Raw genomic sequence first — 23,766 nt, 5'->3', positions numbered from 1 at the left:
TACAATCGATTTCTGTTTGGACTTGTTCATGGAATTGATCACGATCTTCTTCCTCAGCATCCACTACTGGCACATATATCTGAATAATGGTTGTGTTGATAGGTCTTCCACAAAGATGTATTGAAATTACGCAATTGCTGACTGCGTTATATTTTGACACATTTGCTAGTTTTTTTATAATGAATACACCACCATTTTTTTTTCTATAGTTGTTCCCCGAAAAGTATATCATGCTCATCTGATTGAAGACTCCCCATACTAATCCATTTCAACTCTCTAACTCCCAGTAAGTTGACGTTCATTCATTTCATTCTCGACAGCTTCCAGTTTACCTTGGTTCATACTTCTCACATTCCATGTATCTAAAATTAAAATATCGTTGCAGCTTCTGACCTCCACTTTTCTTATGCCCACATCAACAACAGAAGGTCCCAAAGGCTTTACTCCAACTGCACCTTCAAACAGCAGTACACTACTTCGATGGGTCATTGGCACTTTCCCAGGAGCTTGTTGAGTGCTTCTGACTTGGGGTGTCTCATCTTCCAGTATATTTAAAAGGTATGAACTCACCATAACTAGGCATTTGTGTTGGCGCTTTTCATTCTTCCTCAACAAATAGGTTATGGATCTGGTCTTCAAATTCAACTCTGCCACATAATTTAGACTTTGGATCCAAATCTTGATCTCCTAACTCTACCCATAATGCCCTAGTCCAAATTCAAAACCTCGGATTGCATCTGGTGACATAAAATTCCCCTAAATTGGATGCAGAAATGGATAGCTGGAAGCACAGGGCTTAAACCCAAAACTATAAGTTCCAATAATTAGTCTAACAGGTTTCTCCAGAAGATATTAGGAAGTGGGGTGGATGGGAGGGAAGCAGAGGAAGAATGAAAATGGACAACACAGATGTCTAGTTACATGAGTACAAAACTTTTAAATCTGATGTTGTCCTTTTCAATTTGCTTCAATGACTGGGACAGAGTCTCAAGCTATTTTAATTTTGGGTGGCCATCATGAAAGGATATTCTGGAGAACTGCTGAGCCAAAAGTTGTTCTGCTTCGGGATATTAGATCCAATTTGTAATGAGTAACAAAGGTATGAGCACTGGACCATGTTGCAGCTGTGCAAATGTAATCGTCCTTGACTAAAAACAAATGAAGTGGGCATGGATCTTGTTGAGTGGGCTTTAGGCAGTCTTGGTAGAGAAACGTCTTGGTAGAGAAACGCCTTGTTCAGAACAGATCCAAGAAATGCAATCAGCAATCATTTGGCCAACGTAACTTTAGAAACTGGATAAACCAGTCGATTTGATGAGAAAGAGACAGAGTTGATCTAATTTTCTAATTTGTTTCATTCTGTGTAGATGAAAACGTAACTGCTTGTGCACATCCAGGCGATGTAGCATGCATTCCCCTTTGTTTGAAAAATTTGGAAAGAAAACTGGTAAATTAATGGATTGGTTAATGTTAAAATCAGAAACCACTTTAGGTACAAAAGAAGGGTTTTGTTCATAAGATAACCCTGTCTTTATGGAAAATAATGTTAAAAAAAAAAAAAGAAGGATTTGTTCGTAAGATAACTCTGTCTTTATGGAAAATAATGTACAGAGTTTTTGATGAAGAGTGTGGAGTTTAGAAATTCTTTTTGCAGAAGTGACAGCTACTACAAAAGCTATTTTCCATAATTAGAATTTTAAGTTAAACCTTGAAGCACCACTGTCAGATCTCCTTTATTGGAGATCTAAGGAGAAAATGCCTTTTAGAAAAGCTTTACATAATCGGGAAGAAGTCAAGGAATAATTTTTATCTTTTATATGAAAATATGAAATGGTTGTCAGTTGCAATTTAGTTATATACAAACTAGCGCCTTCTTTAAAAAGAATAGCCAGAAATTCAAGAACAGCAGAAACCAGGGCAGAAAAGGGGTCAAGATTATTATCCAATGCCAAGACAGACAATCTCTTCCATTTGCTCTTGTAAACTTTTTTGGTGGAGTCCTTTTGCGAGGAGAACAAAATGGTACATACTGCCGAGGAAAGCCTGGGTTGTCTGCCAATTATCTGAACTGGAGAAACCATGCAGTTAGTTTGAGGGCTGCAATATTGGGATGACTCATTCCTGAGGGGTGTGACAGGAGATCTGGAGTTGGGTCCAGTATCCAGGGAGGATAATGAAAATGACACCAAAGGGAGGGGAACCACACCTGTCGAGGCCTGTAAGGGGCAATGAGAATGACTGAGCTCTTCAACCAGGTTGCTTTCTGTAGGAGTTTTGGAATCCAAGGAAATGGAGGATAAGTGTAAAGGAGACTGGATGGCCAAGGTACAGGTCTTGAGGGGGTATCAGAGCAAAGTACCTGCTGCACTTGTTGTGGGGGGACGCAGAGAGGTCACAGCAAAGTTGGCCCAAATGATGGAAAATTTCCTCTGCCACTGACAGCTTGAAAGACCACTCAAGAGGCTTCAGAACAGACCCGCTTCATTTGTTCACCAGTACGTTGGTTTCCCAGGAATGCCTGCAACGCTAAAAGGAATGCTCTCATCTCTAGGACGTTGATATGCAAATTGGTCTCTTGGGGGAATACGTTCCTTGGACCGTCTTTCCCAAGTAATGTTCCCCCGCCCCTACTGGGTGGTGTCCGTCCATAGTCACCATGGCCAATGGGGGCAGAAGAACAAAAGGTCGACCTAGATAAATGTTTTCCAACTGGATCCACCAATGGATGTGGTGTTGCAGATCTGTGTAATAGGGTTGTCGGAGAACAGATCACTGAACAGCTAGAGTCAACTGAAGAATGTGCCAAAGGTAGCAGTACTACTGCTGCTGCTGATGCCATAGACCTCAGTGCTTGAAGAATGAATCTGATGAACCTGGGATCTGAGTGTGTCTGTGCAATGAGTTGTTAAGGATGCAATTTACACTGTCGTGTTCAGAGGTGCACCAGTAAATTCCAGGCTCTGCACTAGTGTTAAATTATTTTGGCATAATTGATTATTCCCAGTTGCTGACAAATCTAGAGCAAATAGTCCTTGGATTGTTGAAGGAGATGCATGAAGGGGGCAGTGAGGAGCCAGTCATCTAAATATGGAAACACCGTGAATCTTTTGAGTCCCAAGTGAGTTACCATCACTGCCATACATTTGGTCAATGGCAGGATGGACTGAACCATGAACATTCAGAAGTTTGACTTTTTCACACAGATATTCAACCTGCTTAGATCTAAAATTGGTCTCAGGTCCCCTGTCTTTCTGGGCACTAAAAATAAACTTAAGTTTCAAATCCTATTTGATCTGGTGGGACCTCTTGGATGACACATTTGTCTAGCAGCTTTTGAATTTCTTGTGCTGCTGCCTTCCTCTGACTGGGTGAAATGTTGGGAAGCTTCTGTCTTTTGTACATTAGGGGTTGGAAAAATGGCATGGAGTAATCTTTGGATATTATTTTTACCACCCAGGAATCTTTTGTTATAGCAGCCCAGGCTTCTGGGTACAAGAACAATCTTCCCCGACTGCCTCCAGAGGTGGGCAGCACTTCAGAATCTCTGAAAGGGTCTGTCCAGAAAGGAATCAAGGAAACCCTGATTTTGCAGGCCTCCCCTGCCGCTAGGGTGACATCTCTCATTAGAACCGCCTCCTCTGCCTCTGGAGGAGTTGTCCCCGCACAGATCTTGGAAAGGTCCAGGAGATTTGCATTACCACATTTTCTTACCAACTCTCTGATTTTTAGATAAGGTTTGCTGAGGGGTAGAAAACCGGAATCCCACAGCAGACAGGGTCTTTCCTTCTTGTTCACTCCGGGTAAGTCTCTCTTTCACAGATGGACCAACTAGACGTTGATGAAAGGAGTCCTGAAAGGCTCTGGAAAATTGATAAGCTTTATCCAGGAATGCCTCCTTATAGCAATGCCTGAACCAGCAGCCAATGAGGTGCCTTCAGCTGCATGAAAGATTAACCTCAATGATGCAGTGGAAATTGACAAAAGAGTGGCCAGCTGAGAAAAAGATCTTTTGAAATCCTCTGCAGACATGGACTCGGAGAGAAAATTTGATAGCTTTGTCAAATCTCTTGTCAAATCTCTCTGTGGTCTCGAAGTGTGCTATGTTATGTAATGTCGCTTAGGCAAAGACTCGCATTCCAAATCTGTCCAGCACCCTAGACTCTCAGGTGGGTGGACAGATGAGCTATGTTCTGCTAGCTCCTTTTTAGTGGCCGCCACCAATCACAACAACATCTACTGAGACTCCTTTGCTCCAGTGGGATCTATCCTTAGGGGTGTTAGGAATTTGTCAGGTCATCTTGGTATAGGCTCAATGGTATTCAGCTCTTTTGATGGCCCGGTGGGAAACTAAATCAATGAGCTCATCCACTGGGGGTGGGGTAACCCAAGAAGTAGATAGGTCAGAGCCAAAAGCTTCCAAAAATACAAACTCCTCTTCAGAAGGATAATCAGAAGACCAACCACCCTTCTGCTTGAGGATCTCTAATACATCTACGGTGATGATCTGGGGGACCCTTCTCCTTTCTCGAAATCAGTATCCTCCATGAGAGACTCCAATAGGGGATCTATGCTCCTCCTCTTGTACGTTCTCTTCAGATGGATCTTCTCTGGGAGATGTTCCAAGGGAAATGACTGGAAGCTAGCTGGAACTCGCTGTCCTTGTGTAACAGGCCTGATTGATTCATTCACAGCTCAGAACCGTAGAGGGAATTGGGAGTGGATCTGAGGGATGAGAGACAAGATCTCTAGAAAGTGAAGGGGTCCGTTCCACGACCTCAAAAGCAGACAGACCTGGAGAAGGTGCTCCCACCCACACCAGAGCCGAGACTGCCAGCATGGGTAGATCATGACTGCTGGATCCATGCCTGGAGGAAGAAACCAGACCAGAGCTGTCCAGCGCTGTGGTTCCAATGGGCAAGGATAGATCCGATAACATCAGAGTAGATCCCGGTCACATAGATCTGAATCAGACATTTCGGCTCTGGGACCTGTTCTGATCTGAAGGTATAGGTATGAACTGGTCAGGGATGCAGTGAGAGTTGAAGAAATGATTCTCTTTAGATCAGACTCTGGTCCTCTCAGAGCTGTGAGATCCTGGGGCTCTAAAACCAAAGGATGTATCAGAGAAGGAGACTGTATTGTGTGAGTAGTGGTTGGAAGACTCAGATTCAATAGGAGACGGAGTTGGAATGACCCACATCTAGACCTGAGCTCTGAGAAATCTTGGCATCATCCTATCCACATTTGCTTCTGATAGACTTCTGGAGGACCTGAACGATGTGGTGGACTGGGCCTGGAATGCTTTTTGGGAGTTTGCATGAGTGCAGCGTAGGTCAGATCAGACCCAGGATGAATTGTGGAGAATGAGCTGTTTGACAGTGCGGAGTACCAGGTTTCAGATCTGAAGGCTTGGGATCTGAAACCACAGCTGTGGGACTGGCTGAAATTATAATCTGATCCAAAACTTTACAGTCAGACGATTTCGGATCCGTAGAACAAATCTTTGGGTCAGAGGACGCCTGATGGTTTTGAAATATTTGTAGGCAGTTCCGACTAAGTCCTAGGGGACTTCAGTGGGAAGCACTTTCTATGCTCTGAAAAATCAGATTTTGAAGTTTAGCTGGGGGTTTGAGCCCCCAAGGAAAGTGCTGATGAAGGAGGGAGGCAACCTTTCAAAATAAGTTTGCTGCATCTGTCAACTAATGCTCTAGAGTTGAACACAGCACAAACACTACAATTAGTCTCCAGATGGGCAGCTCCAAGACAGTATACACACTCCTTGTGGGCATCTGATTTAGGGATTTTATGCCCACAAGAAGAGGATTTTTTTTAATCTTGTCAGCCATGACAGGGGAGTAGGTATCAACAGTTCTACAGTGAAAAGGACCTACTAAAAGTAAAAAAAGGGAAGAAAGATTTTTTTTTAAAGAAAGAGAGAAGAAAAAAAAGGAGGAAAAATTACCAGCAATGGTAATAAATAATTACCCTGAGTGGGTATTAAAGAGAAATATTAACTATGGTTAAAAAAAAAAAGAATACTATAGTAAAATAGTAAGGTGAAACCGAATATAGGAGGGATGTGTTAACTAGAAAGGTGAAAAAAATTAAGTAAATGAAGATAAATTTACTTACAAAACAATTACAATAAACACTCGAGAGAAGGACCCTACATCAGAGCATGATGGCAGCAAATGAGATCTGGGGTACTGAGGTTGGAGTAGGGCATTACAGTTAGAGGGAGGAACTTGAGAGTTGGATCTGAAGTCTAAAGTATAAGGCTGGGTCTGATCTGAGGATCGGATCCGTAACTCATTCATTGGGGAAGAATCAAAATGACATCAGATCTTATTTTACTGTGACTACCCAAAGAATTTTCATGGCATAATACGGAAGTAGATTGCCAGGCCTCTCTTCCACGCAGATACTGCTGTTGCCCAGGTGGTTTGTCTTAGTCTAGCATCTTTGCTGTGACTTTTCTATCAAGGGAGATCTTGCCCATTGATCATTCAGCAGATAGCAGAGCTTACAGCTTGACGTGATGCACACAAAGCCCTGCGGCATGGCAAGCTGACAAACCATGCAAGAATGTAACTATGGTACAGGTGACTAAATTGTGCTGACCAAATAAGCAGTTGAATAAACGAGCTTTTAATAACATGAATGTAACTTTGCCAATCTGATATAAAGCCAGGTCTACATTATAACTGCTCGACTCCAGACTTTGTGAATTCTGCCTTTATAAAATAGCTTATAACCAGGAACTGATTATTTAAGCCAGGAGTCAGGATATACTACATACACCAGGGTAAAATGCGGTTTCCAGTAATTCTCTGACCCCAAGACTGCAGCGATGTCCCTAGGTATGAAAGCAACTATAACAAAACATTAGCAAATAAAACTGAAAGAAAAAGCATGGCATCTTTGAAAATTAACTGTAATGTCATGGGATCAAGAAACATACCAAATGATGAAAAGATAATGTGGAACACCAGAAAGAGCAGTAAAAATATGGAATCACTCATTACATGGCAGACAGCTATCAAAACGCACTTCGAACACCAGAAAGAGCAGTAAAAATATGGAATCACTCATTACATGGCAGACAGCTATCAAAACGCACTTGAACACCAGAAAGAGCAGTAAAAATATGGAATCACTCATTACATGGCAGACAGCTATCAAAACGCACTTCGAACACCAGAAAGAGCAGTAAAAATATGGAATCACTCATTACATGGCAGACAGCTATCAAAACGCACTTCGAACACCAGAAAGAGCAGTAAAAATATGGAATCACTCATTACATGGCAGACAGCTATCAAAACGCACTTCAAACACCAGAAAGAGCAGTAAAAATATGGAATCACTCATTACATGGCAGACAGCTATCAAAACACACTTCAAACACCAGAAAGAGCAGTAAAAATATGGAATCACTCATTACATGTCAGACAGCTATCAAAACGCACTTCGAACACCAGAAAGAGCAGTAAAAATATGGAATCATTCATTACATGGCAGACAGCTATCAAAACACACTTCATTTGGGCTTGAAGTCAAAGCAGTTGCTGCCTAGTAAAGAGTCAGCTATTATTACCAATATTTCTACTTCCTTTTATCAGTGAACAGTCCTAAAGTCCCAGCAGACTTACTAATGCATCTTTAGTTCAATTTCTAATCAAGCAATGAAAAAAGACTGGGTTAAAAACAGCCGCTTAGTATTGAATAGAAAAATGGTGTAACTCTTCAATGTTAACTTTTTAAAGTCAATACTACCTACAATTAATTCTTCTAAAGTGGTGATAACTTTTCTGTTTATATATTATTATGGGCAGCAAAAATAATAACTAGAACATTTCTCCTAAAAAATCTTTTAACTCTTAAAATTGCAAATTTTGCTTCTCTTGAATAACTGGTGTACCCCTGTTAAGTAACAGCAGAGGACAATAACACAATTTTGTGATTAGCATGTACAGCAGGCAGCAGCAAATTGTTAAAAAAACATTCTTACATTCAAATAATTTGTTTGCGACTGAGTTTATCTAGATCTTGAGATGCAATTACTAATCTGTATTTGGACTCCCTGATCAAAGAGTGAAGACAATCTGTGCCAGAAATGGGTAAAAGGTTGACTTGGACAGAAAGAAAGTCTAAGAAGTAATGGGAAACTGACAAATCTTTGTCTGGAACTGGGTTAGGACAAGACCAGAGGATGGACACTTCACCTGAGGAATTTGTTTCTGGTTGAAACTATCCAAATTAAGGCTTAACCTTAAAAAGTAACAACAGGGCTTGCTACACAGACACATCTTTAATATTTTCCAAGATGGATGGGAGTTAACTGGATATGCATCTGTTTCACTAAAACAGGAAACAAACAAACTTCGCTAAGCAAGGAGGAGGCAGGGACCCTTACTTTTAAAGCTAACAGACTTTCTATATCTTGTCCGGAAAAAAAAAATATATAATGCATATTTTCACAGGACGACTAGTACATCATTATAACATCACTGCAAATACTCCATCAGTTGCTAACAAATTATTTAACCAATTACTGATCACAGTGTAACCAGTACCATTTTATAATGTCCGGTTCTGTCTCTATGCACTTCTGGTTAGGATAGCTTTATCATTTATTACCCCAAAGAAGTCATTTAAACAAGGATTTTTTTTGTGAATTGCTGTTTTTGTTTTAAGCATATTAGGTGCTTGCTTTAATTCTGAGTATTCATTCTGAAGTTCTCAACTTAAAATACTATTTACATTTCATTTCGTACTGTAGCAAGGGTAATACAATGTTTCTAAGAGAAGTAATCAATTGCTCTTAACAGCAAATGAAACTATTATCAAAGTAATAATCTGTTGTTTTTTGGGCATTCTTAGGTTACCACAGCACTAATATCTCAATTTACACTAGCACTGTTACTCATTTTGCATAAGTTTTGCATAATTTAGTAGTGCGTTTGTGTACTTAGTTATGTCTAAAACAGCTATTGAATGCTGATTTTAATTCTATAAAAAATAGCTCAAACTTTTAGTATACAGTTTAGTTTAATACTATTATTAAGATAATGTGTAACAAATACATGAGACTTTCCATATAGTTTAATCTACTAATCTGTTTCCACACTATTTTCAATACTTTAGCTATAGCTCGGTCAATCCTAATTACTTTGTTTTTTACTGTTATATTTTAGCTGCATTTATCCAAATTGAAACTATGTTATAACTGTATTACTTTTTTCTTCTACTGTTACTATATTCATGTATCAACATGGACCCTTTTCTAAATTAGCTATTCTATCAGGTCATTTTACTGTTTCACCTAATCAATGTCACGAGTCTTTCAACACTTTTGTCACGAGTCTTTCAGCACTTCTGAACCCATTCCATCAGAAGATTCCACTTAACTTCATTCTTACCTTCACTTTTGTTTTTGTTGCTTCCTTATTTTTAATTATCTTCATTCTTACCTTCACTTTTGTTTTTGTTGCTTCCTTATTTTTAATTAACTTCATTCTTACCTTCACTTTTGTTTTTATTGCTTCCTTATTTTTAATTATCTTCATTCTTACCTTCACTTTTGTTTTTATTGCTTCCTTATTTTTAATTATCCTTTCCTTTATATACTTATAACATTTTCTATGCAACACCTCCAGCTTTGCTGGTGTAACATCTCAGTTGTTGTTGTGTCTTTCAGCTTTTCCCGGTTAGGGGTCGCCACAGTGGAACTCCGGTCCGCTAATGATTGGCAGTAGATTTTTATGTGCCGAGTTGCCAGCCCTGATGCACAATCTTCAACGAAGGTACACCCATTCATGCATGTCTCCACACAGAAGACGCTCTAGCTGAGAATCGAACAGGACAACATCTTACTGTGAGGCAACAACGCTACCGCAGCATCAGTATTTCTCCCAAACATCTAACAACCTCATTACTTACTTCGCTATACCTTTAACTGTTTCCCAGAATGTTTGTCACAACTGGGTACAAGTCAGGATCTCCCAACCTAACCTTCATCAGCATGCAAAAGATGTAATCAGCCTGTGTTTCATAAGTTTGCTTTCCAGCTTTCAGCTTTTGTCCAACACAGTCCTTGGCATAACTCTTCTACAGTTGTGAATTTTAGATTACAGTGCCCTATGGATCCATGCTTGGGTCTCCTTTGAAGGATGAAAATGTTGTACCTCAATATGCAGAGTATAAGGAACAGAGTGAGGGAAACAAATTACTTTTATGTGTATGTAAAGAATCCACTGAAAACATTATCTCACAGCTAGACTCCCTGGTTAACAAATGCAAAATAAATGTAAACCGTAAAAACATTTGTGCGTTTACTAGTGCAGCAGAACAGGAAAGGGCCAACTCTGCTTATGCTTTATGTAAATGTCTCGGCTACTTAAGGTTTCAGTTTCCTAGCAATATTCACTTTGTTTTGGAGGACCAGCAGATATAAACAAAAGAATCCAACAAAATTCTTAGTTGAAACAGGAGATGGAAATGTCATCTACATAACCAGTTTTATGAATTCTCTGGGTAGGGTGTGGGCTACATGCCAATATGGAATGTATGGATTACACTTACAGCACAACATACCAGTGATTAGGGGTGATGTGCATCTTAGCAGAAGTGCACCTTTGCAACGCTGTTTTTAATTTGTCTTGCTATAAAATCATCTGGTCAGTGATGTAAATAACTAGTGTATGAATGTTTCATTATAAGAAAAGTGTTGCTGGGATGGGTGTGGGAGAGGTTTAGTGCTGGACCCTCTCCTTCTGAAGGCTATCAGCTTAGTGCTCTTGCTAAATCTAATCTGTTAAAAACACAGAGCAAATCTTTGTACAAAAGTCAAGCAAAGTTATGGCCAATTCAAATAAGTCAATGAACAGCACTTTGCTCTGCAGTACTTTAAACCACAGTATACCGCTGTACTTCTTATCCAGCAGTACGGTAAAGCACACGTCTACCATGACCGGTAATCAGATAACAGAACACACACACTAGAGCGTTTGGCTTCTTGTGCAACAAATGTGGACATGTCTTGCCATGATACACAAGTAATGAGGTTCAAAAGATACAAATGGAAAGACTGAGAAGGTGAGTATGCATACAGGTGCATGTTCATAACCTAGCATATGGCACAAAGCTGAGCAGGCAGAGAGAGAACACGTCAGTGCACAGCACCAATCAGACAGTTATTTCTAATCAACACTGCCATTCCCCTGTGACAGCCAGATGAGCGTGTGAATACATTATCAGTGCAGTCGCATATGTTTAATCCTGGTCACAGCAAATGGGACAGGGACATACACACACACACCTCAGTCTGTTGCACTGTCTATTGTACCACCCACCCCTCCACTGGCTGTCAGCGGTCCAACAGATCAGGCTGCCTCCCTCCATCAGGAAAGGTGTGACAGTGACAGCTGCTTATTCCCACTGACCCCCATCTGGTCCCTCCTGCTCCCCAACATTATTCAATCTTGGGTAACCGATTACAGTCACAGCTTTATCCCTGAACATCAACTTCAGGCTGGTTCTGACAAAGGTTCAGAGATTTTGGAATAACTTCATACAAAGCAGCAAAGATTCCATAGTACTTTTTTTTCAAAATAAGATATTTCCAGTAGCTTTTATCTTGCAGATATTTTTATAGATGCCATCTAGTCTTGTACGTGATTATTTAGTCTAACAAATGCTGAAAAAATTTATTTTTCTGATCAGAAATTATACATTTGATTTTACATGTCAGACGGCAGGATCTTCTATCAATCTTGCCATGCTCTAGCCTGAATAAGGAAAAAAATAATTAAGAAATTATCTTACAAATGCATAAAAGGAAAATGCTTCGCAACAAATAGTAATTACCTGATGTGATGGGATATCTAAAGGTGATGAAATGTCTGTTATACAGCCTCAGCACTTACCTGATGTGACGGGATATCTAAAGGTGATGAAATGGTGTTATACAGCCTCAGCACTTACCTGATGTGACGGGATATCTAAAGGTGATGAAATGTTGGTGTTCAGCCTCAGCACTTACCTGATGTGACGGGATATCTAAAGGTGATGAAATGGTGTTATACAGCCTCAGCACTTACCTGATGTGACGGGATATCTAAAGGTGATGAAATGTTGGTGTTCAGCCTCAGCACTTACCTGATGTGACGGGATATCTAAAGGTGATGAAATGGTGTTATACAGCCTCAGCACTTACCTGATGTGACGGGATATCTAAAGGTGATGAAATGTTGGTGTTCAGCCTCAGCACTTACCTGATGTAACAGGATATCTAAAGGTGATGAAATGTTGGTGTTCAGCCTCAGCACTTACCTGATGTGACGGGATATCTAAAGGTGATGAAACGTCGGTGTTATACAGCCTCAGCACTTACCTGATGTGACGGGATATCTAAAGGTGATGAAATGTCGGTGTTCAGCCTCAGCACTTACCTGATGTGACGGGATATCTAAAGGTGATGAAATGTCGGTGTTATACAGCCTCAGCACTTACCTGATGTGACGGGATATCTAAAGGTGATGAAAGGTCAGTGTTATACAGCCTCAGCACTTACCTGATGTGACGCGATATCTAAAGGTGATGAAAGGTCGGTGTTATACAGCCTCAGCACTTACCTGATGTGACGGGATATCTAAAGGTGATGAAAGGTCGGTGTTATACAGCCTCAGCACTTACCCGATGTGACGGGATATCTAAAGGTGATGAAATGTCAGTGTTATACAGCCTCAGCACTTACCTGATGTCACAGGATATCTAAAGGTGATGAAATGTCGGTGTTATACAGCCTCAGTATTTACCTGATGTAACGGGATATCTAAAGGTGATGAAATGTCGGTGTTCAGCCTCAGCACTTACCTGATGTGACGGGATATCTAAAGGTGATGAAATATCGGTGTTATACAGCCTCAGCACTTACCTGATGTGACGGGATATCTAAAGGTGATGAAATGTCGGTGTTGTACAGCCTGCGCTTAGTTCGTCTAGTTTGGTTCTCTTTTACTTTATTCGTATCATTATCTGATGCAGACTTCAGTGTTCCTATTAGCTTCTTGGCTACAAAAATGAGTGGTACACTGTTAATTGATGAACTTGTTTTGAGATGAACTAGTATACTTCAGACAAACAAAATGCATCCCTAAATTAAAACAAATTGGAGCAGGTATTAAGAGCCACTGCAGATACTACAATTTTAGATAAACACAGCACCATGCATGCATACACATTACAGCACTGTCGTGCAATTTCTAAGACACAAAAAATGTTTCATTATTCCTTTTTAAAACCGAAAAGTGAGGTACTAGCCATAATACCAGCTCTGTATTGTCTTCTTCCATCAGTGTGAAATGTTGGGTTACTGGATCTGAGTGTGGCGAGCAGACTACGGCTCTGAAGCTCCAACTCCTTTCCCATAATGCCAGCACCACTTACGTTCCTCAGATCGAGTTTGCCCTTCTAGTACTGAACTCCTCCAAGCAGGTCATAAAACAAAAAACAGTAAAGACTGAAAACCTAATAATGTCCAACACAAGCAGACTTCTGGAAGTCCTTTAGAGCAGAAAACCAGAACAGGGTGGAGAAAGGGAATCTTGAGAAAGACAGAAGACGACAACATGGATCTAACATTATGGTAAGTACACAACTTTCCTATCAAAAGTTGTCTTTTTAGTCTGTCTCAACCTGGGGGGACAAAGTCTCCATCTAGGTTGATCTGGCTGGTACTAAGGAAGCAGGTTACGGAGACTGGTAGGGCTAAATGCATCCCATGACCTCAAGTGAATGTCAAGCTTGTAGTGAGTCACAAATGTGTGAATGTTTGACCAATTGGCTGGTGAAAATATATCATCCAATGATGCATGACTAAAAAAGGTCACAGAGGTAGCTATTACCCTTGTAGCATGAGCCTTGGGGTCAGATGGCTAGGGCAACTCATTAACCTTATACACATAAGATATGCCGTCAGTAAACCATCCAGACAAGGTGACCTTAGACACTTTGTCTGATGGTCTAACTCTGGGAAAAGACACAAAGTTGGTCAGATTTCCTGATGGCTTTCACTCCATGTAAACAAAATCTCAACTGTCTGTGTAGATGTAGACATTAAAAAAGCAATCCCATTTATAAGAGAATGTTGAAGAACACTGCCAAGTGAATAGACTGGTTAAGCCAGACTGAAAGACCACTTTCATAAGGGGGCTGAATTAGTGAGCAAGAATACCCTATCCTTGTGAACATTTAGATAAAGTGGTTTACATGACAAAACTTGAAGTTCTGTAACTTTCTTGGAGGAAGTATATTCAACCAAGAGCAGGGTCTGAGGATAGAAACTTTTAACTCTATTGTAGCTGCAGGCTCAAAGGGGGTCCTACTTAAAGCTTGCAACAAAAGGGCCAGATTCTAAGGTGGAACCAGATCTCTCAAATGAAGTCTAAGCAGAAACGTCACCTTCAAGAAAGCTTTATTTAATCATAGGTAAAATTATCTTGACCAACACGAAAGTTAGATATGGTTGCCAGCTGAACCTTGATAGTAGAGTAGCTTGCCCTTGATTAAAAAAAAAATAGCTAAGTCCAACATCGCATCAAAAGAAGATGAAAATGGATCCAGATCTTTAGAGGCTGCCGAAACGCTAAACCTTTTCCATTTAGTGCCAGCAATCTTCCTGGTGGAAGACTTTTAAGATGAGGAAGCAATATGCATGATTCTAGAAGACAGCTTGGGATTTGTGTCCATCAATGGAAGTGGAGGAACCAACTGGTCAATTTGAGGGATATGAGATCAAGATGAGGCTAGCACAACGGATGTCAGATTAGATCTGGAAATGGATCTAGAGCCCAAGGGTGAAAATCAGGTGATGCTGCAGGAAGGGAAATCAAAATTTTCTGGGCCAAAAGGGGGCTATGACGATCACAGTCATATTGCATCAAGTTGCTTTCTATAAGACTTGGACAATTATGGAATCCAGAGAGTATCAGTAGAGGAGACCTGGGGGGCAATCATGGTCTAGAGTGTCCCTCTGTGACTGTCCCTTCTGAGGAATTATGGCAAAGAAGCTGCTGCACTTGATGCTGTTAGGAGTCGCAAACAGGTCCTGGCCTGGCCCCAGAGGCTGAAAATCTCTGCTTCGACTGATGGACTGTGGTCTGCATCACTTTGTCAAATGCTTTATTTAGCAAATCACTATTTATTGAACTCACTTAAGCGAAAGCTCATTTAATAGAATGATTGTTTCAGCGAAAATTATCCATGGGAAAAAAACTAGTGGGCTAGCTTCCAACTGTAACAAACACTACACAATTTAAAACTCAGCAAACTGGAGGGGGGTGCACCCCCCACACCCTCCCAACTAAATATACTACCTCCGAGATTGCACTATAGTGAGGAAAAGGGCAAATTCCCGATGATGGCTATCCTTTCCCCAAGAAAAAATTTGCTGAAACGAATGTTCGCTTAAATGAGGTTTCACTTAAATGAGTTCGATAAACAGTGATTCGCTGAATAAAGCATTCAACAAAATGATACAGGACAGACGGACTGAGAGACCACTTGTGAAGCATCAGTATACTCTGGGTCAGCTTGTCTGCTAGATTGTTTGATATGCACTGCTATCAGAAAGCATTAGGAAGACACTGTCCATCGCCACATCCTCATGACCTTTCAACATGTGGGGTAAGACTGGATTCTGCCTTGCTTGTTGATATACCACACAAATGCCATCTGGATGCTATCACTCCTTTGAGGAGATAAATAATGAAAGCCTACAATACCAGGAGGACTGCTGTCATCTACAAAACACTGATGTGCAATTTGGCCTCAGACTGGAAGGGACCAGGCACATTGGACCATTGTTCCCTCAAAATGCCTCCACAACCCAGGAGGGAGGTGTCCACAGTTATTGTGGCTGTGGATGGAGAAAAGAAAAATGGACATCCTATCAAAACAATGTCACGTCAGCCACCATGATATGTGACAATGACAAACCTCCATGAAGTTTATTGGATACTACATTAGATGAGTTCTCAGAGACCAGTGGACCAAAACAGCCTACAGAATCACCCTCATGTAAATCCTGGCCACAGGAACAAAATGGCAGCAGCCATTGAACCCGGGAGGTAAAGAATGAAGAGAAGTTGATGGCCTCTGAGGAAGGACCTGATGAGCCTGACAAAGTACAGATGACAAACTCGGCAAAAGAAGCCTGACAATCTGATAAGTAATGCCCAGATGGCATCCTACAAATTCCAAAGCTTGAACTGGTTCTAGTTTGGACTTCACAAAGTTCACTGCAATCCCCAAGACAAGGCCCAGGTGGAGCAGGAAGGCTTTTGCTTGAACTAGTGATGTTCTTGATGTCATTGTGAAAACCCTGTCATCCAAGTAATGAAAGACTCAGAACCTCTGCAACATGAGTTGGGCAGCTACCATTATCATGCATTTGGTGAACATCCAGGGGGCTATGATGAGTCTGAGGGTAGCACTCAAAACTGACAGTGACTGGCTCTCAGCCTGAAGCAGAGAAACCTCTTGGATAGCCTAGTTATCTTTGTGTAATAACAGGCATCCTGGATGTCTACCAAACACACTCAGTTGTCCTTCCTCAGCAGAAGCAGAATGGACTGCACAGTTATCATCTGTAACTTAGTTTGTTTGATGAAAACGTTTAATTAGGTCCAATACGGGCTGGAGGTCCTTGTTTTTCTTTGCCACCAAAATGAATCTGGACTAGATCCCACATCAACTCTGCTCTTGACGGTCCTTCTAGATTACTCTTTTTAAAAGCAGCATCTCTCAAGTTGCTTCCCTTTTTTGCTGTGGTGGGATGTCCAGAATGGACTTCTGATGACATGTTGGAAAAATCTGAAAGGGATAGTGCAGTCACTGGTGACAACTCTCAACGCCCAGGAATCTGCGGTGATGGCCTCCAGAGTGCAGTCAGGTAAATGTTCGAGAGCAAGAACAAAAGAAACAAAAAAAATATCCACCACAAGAAAACTCCTGAATACAAAAATAAAATAAGCGCTTTTATCCTATTACATATTAAAGACTTCTTCAGATCACATGCAATAGTAAACATAGTCCTATATAAATCGTACGATAAAATACCTCCAATCAAAAAACTAAATTAATTAAAACATAGAGGGAGTTTTATAACTACTACCTACCAAATCAAGCATAAATAATTTCCTATTTGTAACTAATTATAATGTACATATATTTATATTTAATCTACGTGTGTGTGTATCTATCTATATATATATATATATATATATATATATATATATATATATATATATATATATATATATAAAATGTGTGTGTGTGTGAGTGGATTCACTTTATAATCTTAAAATACTGAAATATAGCATTTCAGTATCTTGAGACTATAAAGCCGAAAACTCTCAAACCTGAAAACCAAAACCTTCAATAATAAAACACTACACCACACATACAAACACATATACACCTACCTCCTGACACTATAACAAAGCAAAACAAACACACACCTACCCTTCCTATAAGCAAGGGGGGCAAACCCCCCTGCACCCCCCCATGTGAGGGACTATGCCCCCACACCCCCACTACTTATGTATACTAACTCCGAGGTCACACTAAACACCGAAAGACAGAAAATCCATGACCACACATTCTACACCCCCTTTGCACGAACACACGTCACATGCATACAACCACCACCATTACTCTCAACATTGACACACACACTTACCTACCTACCCTAACTAACACCTAAAACACCCCAACACACTCACAAACCCTCCCCAAAACCCTTAAAAAACATAACACTTACCTAACACGCCATCAGTACCACTGGTTTGACATTTCCAGGTTCGGGATTACAAAGTGAACCCATATATATATATATATATATATATATATATATATATATATATATATATGTGTGTGTGTGTGTGTGTGTGTGTGTGTGTGTATATATATATATATCTCTGTGTGTGTGTGTGTGTGTATATATATATATATATATATATATATATATATATATATATATATATACACACACACACACATATATATATATATATATATATATATATATAAACTCTGTTCTCCAGCACTATGCTTTAAAGCCCAATTAGGCTAAAATAAAAGACCAGAACACTACGGAAAGTGTCCTTCCATCCTTTAATCTGGCAGACATGTTCTGCCACGCTCGACAAACCAAGGTTTCGCCTCATGTCATCATCAGTGTATACTTCCTGAAAGAGGAAGCTCCTTTCTTATACATTTGCTCTTAAAGCAATATTTGTATAAGGCATTACTGACTATCACAGAATGTATATTTAACATTATACATGTTATAAGCATATAATCATAAATTATACATGCATTGGTCAGCCCTTTAGTTCACAGCATTATTAACCCAAAAGAACTTCTTTATAAACATGAGTATGAATACATGTCTGTTCAGAAAATATCTATAATTCAAATTACTAGATGTCAAAAATAGCAAATATTCCTATCCATTTACCAATGTTCATTTAAACCAGGTTTAAATAATGCTCCTTGGTTTATAATCCACATTCTTTCTTTATTTGTCAGAATCTTATGTCTATGAGCTAATGTTAAATTAGTAATTTCAAAAACTAAATCGTTCACATCAGTCAATACGACCAAAAATATACAACATTAGACATCATATAACATGTACGAGTGAGTGGGTGATATATATGGCTGTATGCCAGTGTGGTTCTTTTTATGTAAGACAAACATATTTAAGTTTGAAACAGCATATAGCATTACATAATAGTGATAATAACTGCAAAAGGGTACGCAGTGCATTATATAACATACACTGGTTCACCCAAGGGCACATTTCATATACTTGGGTATTGACAAAGTAGCAGGAACAGATTTAACATTAGCTCATAGACATAAGAATCTGACAAATAAAGAAAGAATGTGGATTATAAATCTAGGAGCATTATTTAAACCTGGTTTAAATGAACATTGGTAAATGGATAGGAATATTTGCTATTTTTGACATCTAGCAAATTGAATTATAGATATTTTCTGAACAGACATGTATTCATATTCATGTTTATAAAGAAGTTCTTTTGGGTTAATAATGCTGTGAACTAAAGGGCTGACTGAAAAAGTGCATTGTCATCCCTTTTGGTAAATACTCTGCACCCATTAACTACCACATAGGCGGTAGTCTACTTAATACTGAAAGTGTTATAAGAGACCTTGGGACACAGGTGGACAGTAGTCTCTCCTTTGATATTCACATTGCCAAAATAGTCAGGAAATCCTTCTACGTTGCACACCTCATCACAAAAGGTTTCTCATCCAGGAAAAAAGAGATAATTGTTCCCCTCTACTCAGCTATTAAGCCGCGGTGGTGCAGCGGTTAGCATTGTCGCCTCACAGCAAGAGGTTCTCCCGTTCGATTCTCGGCTGGAGTACCTTCTGTGTGGAGTCTGCATGTCCTTTCCGCGGACAATTGACGTTAAAGACATGCAGGTAGGTGCGAGCGTGAATGGGCGTGCCTTCGTTGAAGGTTGGGCGTCGGGCCGGCAACTCGGCACTGTAAAATCCACTGCCAATCATGAGTGGACCGGAGTTCCACTGTGGCAATCCCTAACCGGGAAAAGTTGAAAGACTTTTTTTTTAGTTCCCTTCTACTCATCACTCATTAGATCCATTATAGAGTACAACGCCCCTTTTAGTATGTACTTCACAAGACATCTACAACTGGAAAGGCCGCAGAAATACCTCACAAAGAGGATTACTGGCCTCAAACAGATGCCCTATGCAGACCATCTCAAAAAACTCCAGCTTTACTCTGTCGCATATCGCCTACTCCGAGGCGATCTCTGCATAACATACAAAACTATGTCAAACCCAGAGCTGTTGGACATGCTCCACTTAAAGAAATTGCAATCCCTCCGAGCTACACACTCTAGGAACCTAAACCTTGTCACCACAATAAACAGAAAATGCTGGAGGGAGAGATTCATGTCCCAGAGACTTCCCATAATCTGGAACAAACTACCTATCTATATCAAAAAAGCTCCTCATTAGCACTCAAGAAAAATCTTGATGACAGGATATTCACCCCAGGGATCACATCTGTGGCTCTGCTTGACAGGGGCACAGGACAATAATTTTCTTGGGTGGCAAAAGCCAGGGTACCGTTTGGCTAGACTTATATAGGCCCTAGGGCCAATAGCCTAGTATCTCCCTATGAACCTATGACGCCATGAGGCGAAATAAGAAGTTATGTACTCACCATAACGTTCCATCTGAGTAGGTGACTTCATTTGTCTGCAACCTTTGGGTCTTGGATCCGAGCCGGCAACTTATTTCATAGCTTAGAGATCGGAGCTCCTAGCTCCTCCCCTTACCCATAATCCCCTGCCAACCCTGACTGACCTCAGATCAAGTTTGCCCTTATACAAAAAAGCCGAAGGCTAATACATCCCGAAGGATATAATAGAAGGACATACAGGAACAAGAAAATTTGTGAGGGCCAGGGGGAAGGAGGGGGGATGGTTGCAGACAAATTAAGTCACCTACTCAGATGGAATGTTATGGTGAGTACATAACTTCTTAATCTGAAGTAGGTACTTCATTTGTCAGCAACCTTTGGGACAGAGTCCCCAGCTACCTGAATCTTGGGTGGCCATCATGGAAGGATGTTTCGGAGCACTGCAGAGCCAAAGAACGCTATCCCTCTGGAGATAATGTCCAGCTTATAATGGTTGACAAAGGTATGAGATGAGGCCCAAGTGGCCGCGGAACAAATATCATCCAGTGGAACTCTAGATCTAAAGGCTGCAGAGGTAGATACAGAACGAGTATTGTGCGCACGAATTCCCTGAGGTGCAGGCCTCCCAGAAGTGTCATAGGCCAAGAGAATACACTGTGAGATCCATCGTGATAAAGTGATCTTAGAGACAGATTTACCTAGGTTAAATTTGGAAAAGGAAATGAACAACTGGTCGGATTGCCTATGACCAGCAGTCCTGTGAATGTAGAAGCGCAGTTGTCTGTGCACATCTAAGGAGTGAAGTTTGTATTCTCCCTTGTTCTGCTACTTAGGGAAGAAAACTGGTAGGTTAATGGACTGATTGATATTGGCCTCTGAAGCCACCTTGGGAAGAAAAGAAGGATTGGTCCTGAGGTACACTCTATCCTGATGAAAAGCAAAGTATGGGGGTTTCACACAAAGGGCCTGAAGCTCATAAACTCTTTTCGCCGAAGTAATAGCGACTAGGAACGCCGTTTTCTAAGAAAGGTACTTAAGATCGACCGAGGCAGCTGGTTCAAAAGGGGGAGCTGTCAAGGCCTGTAAAACTAGAGCTAAATCCCAAGGGGGTACAATTTCCCTGATAGGAGGTCTGAGCAAGAAAGTACCCTTGAGAAAGGACTTACACAATTTCGCTGTAATCAAGGGGCCCGATTCATGCCCCACATGGTAATAAGAAATAGCTGCTAGTTGAACCTTGACCATAGAGCAGCTAGCCCCCTGATGGAAGAGACCTGTAAGGAACTCCAAGACAGACAGTAACGGGGCTGTGAAGGGGTCTAAGTTATTATTCTCCGCCCAGATGGAGAAGCGCTTCCCCTTACTACGATAGACTTTCCTAGTGGAAGGTTTATGTGCTGCTACGAGAATGGCTTTAACCGGTGAAGAGATTCCAGGAGTCCTGACTAGGAGTGGAACTGGAGCAGCCATGCTGTCAGCTTGAGGTTGTCCAGATTCGGGATCGGGAGGTCTAGGGGATGAGATATTAGATCCGGGAGGGGATCTAGAATCCAAGGCAGATTTACCAGGTGAGACCACAGGTAGGGGCACCATGTTTGACGAGGCCAGAATGGGGCAATGAGGATCATCCTGCTCCCCAACTGACTGGCTTTCTGTATGAGTTTCAGCATCAGGGGCAGAGGAGGAGATAGGCATAAAGTAGACCGGGGGGCCAAGCATGCACCAGAGCATCTCTCGGGGATTCCCCGACGGGGGGAAGTAGAGCAAAGTAACTGTTGCATTTCGTATTTGAGGGAGAGGCGAAGAGATCGCTACAAGGTTGCCCCCACACAGCAAAAATTCGCTTCGCTACCTGGGGGTTGAGAGACCACTCGTAAGGGGAAAGAAGGGTGCGCGGTTGAGTCTGTCCGCCAGTATGTTGGACCGTCCCGGAATGTGCGTTGCAAAAAGAAAGCGGTTGGTAGAAATCGCCCATTCCCACACTCTCATGGCCTCTCGACAAAGAGGACAGGACCTGGTTCCCCCGTTTGATGATGTACCAGACCACTGACATGTTATCCATCTGTATCGCAATAATCCCTACCGGAAGAAGGTTCTGTAATGCTCACAACGCCAATAGCACCACCCTCATCTCCAGGACACTGATATGCAAGGAGGTCTCTATGTCGTTCCACGTGCCTTGGACTGTCTTGCCTGCTCAATGCCCCCCCCACCCGAGGTGAGAGGCGTCCGTGGTCACCGTGGCGAGGGGAGGTGGCGTGGAGAAGGGACGTCCCGTATGGAGATCCAGGGATTGGAGCCGCCATACGAGAGCCATCCTGCACGCTTTGCTGATGGAAATAGGATGGTGCAGGGGGTAACGATGAAATGACCATTGGACTTAAAGGGTCCATTGCAGTACCCTCATGTTCAGACGAGCCAATGGCAGAAGAGTAATTGCTGCCGCCATGGAGCCTAGAGCCCTCAGGACCAATCCTGCCAGTGGAGCTGTAGATTGGAGGATGGCCTGTACATGCAGCCTCAGGTTCTGAAGACGTTCCGCGGTCAGAAATGCTAGGAGATTTCTTGTGTCCAATTTGGCCCCTATAAACTCTATCACCTGGGTAGGAGCAAGAGAGGATTTGTTCATGTTGATGATGATGCCCAGCTGGGGGGGGGGGGGGGCCAGCTGGAGGAAGTAGTCCCTCGCTGAGCAAAGTAGATGCCTTGTTGGGGCGGTCAGGAGCCAGTCGTCCAGGTATGGAAACACCTGCATTCCCTGGAGTCTCAGGTGGGCCGCTATCACTGCTAATACTTTGGTAAACACCCTGGGGGCTGTGGTGAGACCAAAGGGAAGGACCCTGAACTGGTAATGACTGGCTCCTAGCCGGAAGCAGAGAAACCTCCTGGATAGTCTGTCCATAAGAATGTGGTAGTACGCATCCTTGAGGTCTATAGAGCACATCCAGTCGTTCTCCCGAAGTAGGGGGAGAATGGACTGAAGAGTGACCATTTGGAATTTTTCTTTGGTTACCGACAGGTTCAGAAGGGAGAGGTCTAGGATTGGTCTTAAGTCCCCCGTCTTTTTTGGCACCAGAAAGAACCTGGAATAAAACCCTAATCCGAGCTGGTCTGGGGGACGGGTTGGATGGCTCCTTTTTCTAGCAGCTGCTGGATCTCTGCAGCTGCTGCCTCCCTCTGATTGGGTGGTACATCGGGGAGGCTTTTGGATCTGGGGACATGAGATATGGGAATTTGGTACCTTCTGGATATGATACGAAGCACCCAGCGATCCAATGTGATGGACTCCCAAGCTGCCAGGTGCTTTGAGAAACGCCCCCCCCCCCCCGACTGCCTCCAGAGTGGAGCAGTCGGGCAACCCCTCAGGGTTGTTGTGTGGGTTGGTCAGAGAAAGGTTCTCTGGACACAAAATTCTTCGGGCCCCCTCTGCCTCTAGGGTGGCGTCCTCCCTGTCCTCCTCTGCCACGGAAGGACTGGTTGTCCGGAGCAGGCTGGGAATG

The 23,766-nt window shown here is 41.8% G+C and overlaps 1 protein-coding gene across 5 annotated transcripts in view; it reads right to left on the bottom strand.

The window, feature by feature from the left end:
* KIF20B (kinesin family member 20B) overlaps positions 1 to 23,766 on the bottom strand; it is a 1,912,547-nt gene that overhangs the window by 24,229 nt on the left and 1,864,552 nt on the right. For all 5 annotated transcript variants that reach the window (XM_044056921.1, XM_044056924.1, XM_044056926.1 and 2 more), the window contains exon 32: positions 12,938 to 13,074. In XM_044056921.1, the coding sequence (XP_043912856.1) occupies positions 12,938 to 13,074 (137 nt within the window). The remainder of the gene's footprint in view (positions 1 to 12,937; positions 13,075 to 23,766) is intronic.

This window comes from Protopterus annectens, chromosome 14.part0, assembly GCF_019279795.1.
Source record: "Protopterus annectens isolate FY-2018-M chromosome 14.part0, PAN1.0, whole genome shotgun sequence".
Classification (NCBI taxonomy): domain Eukaryota; kingdom Metazoa; phylum Chordata; order Ceratodontiformes; family Protopteridae; genus Protopterus; species Protopterus annectens.
The sequence above is the reverse complement of the archived record's forward strand: the minus strand, read 5'-3'. Positions and strand labels throughout refer to the sequence as shown.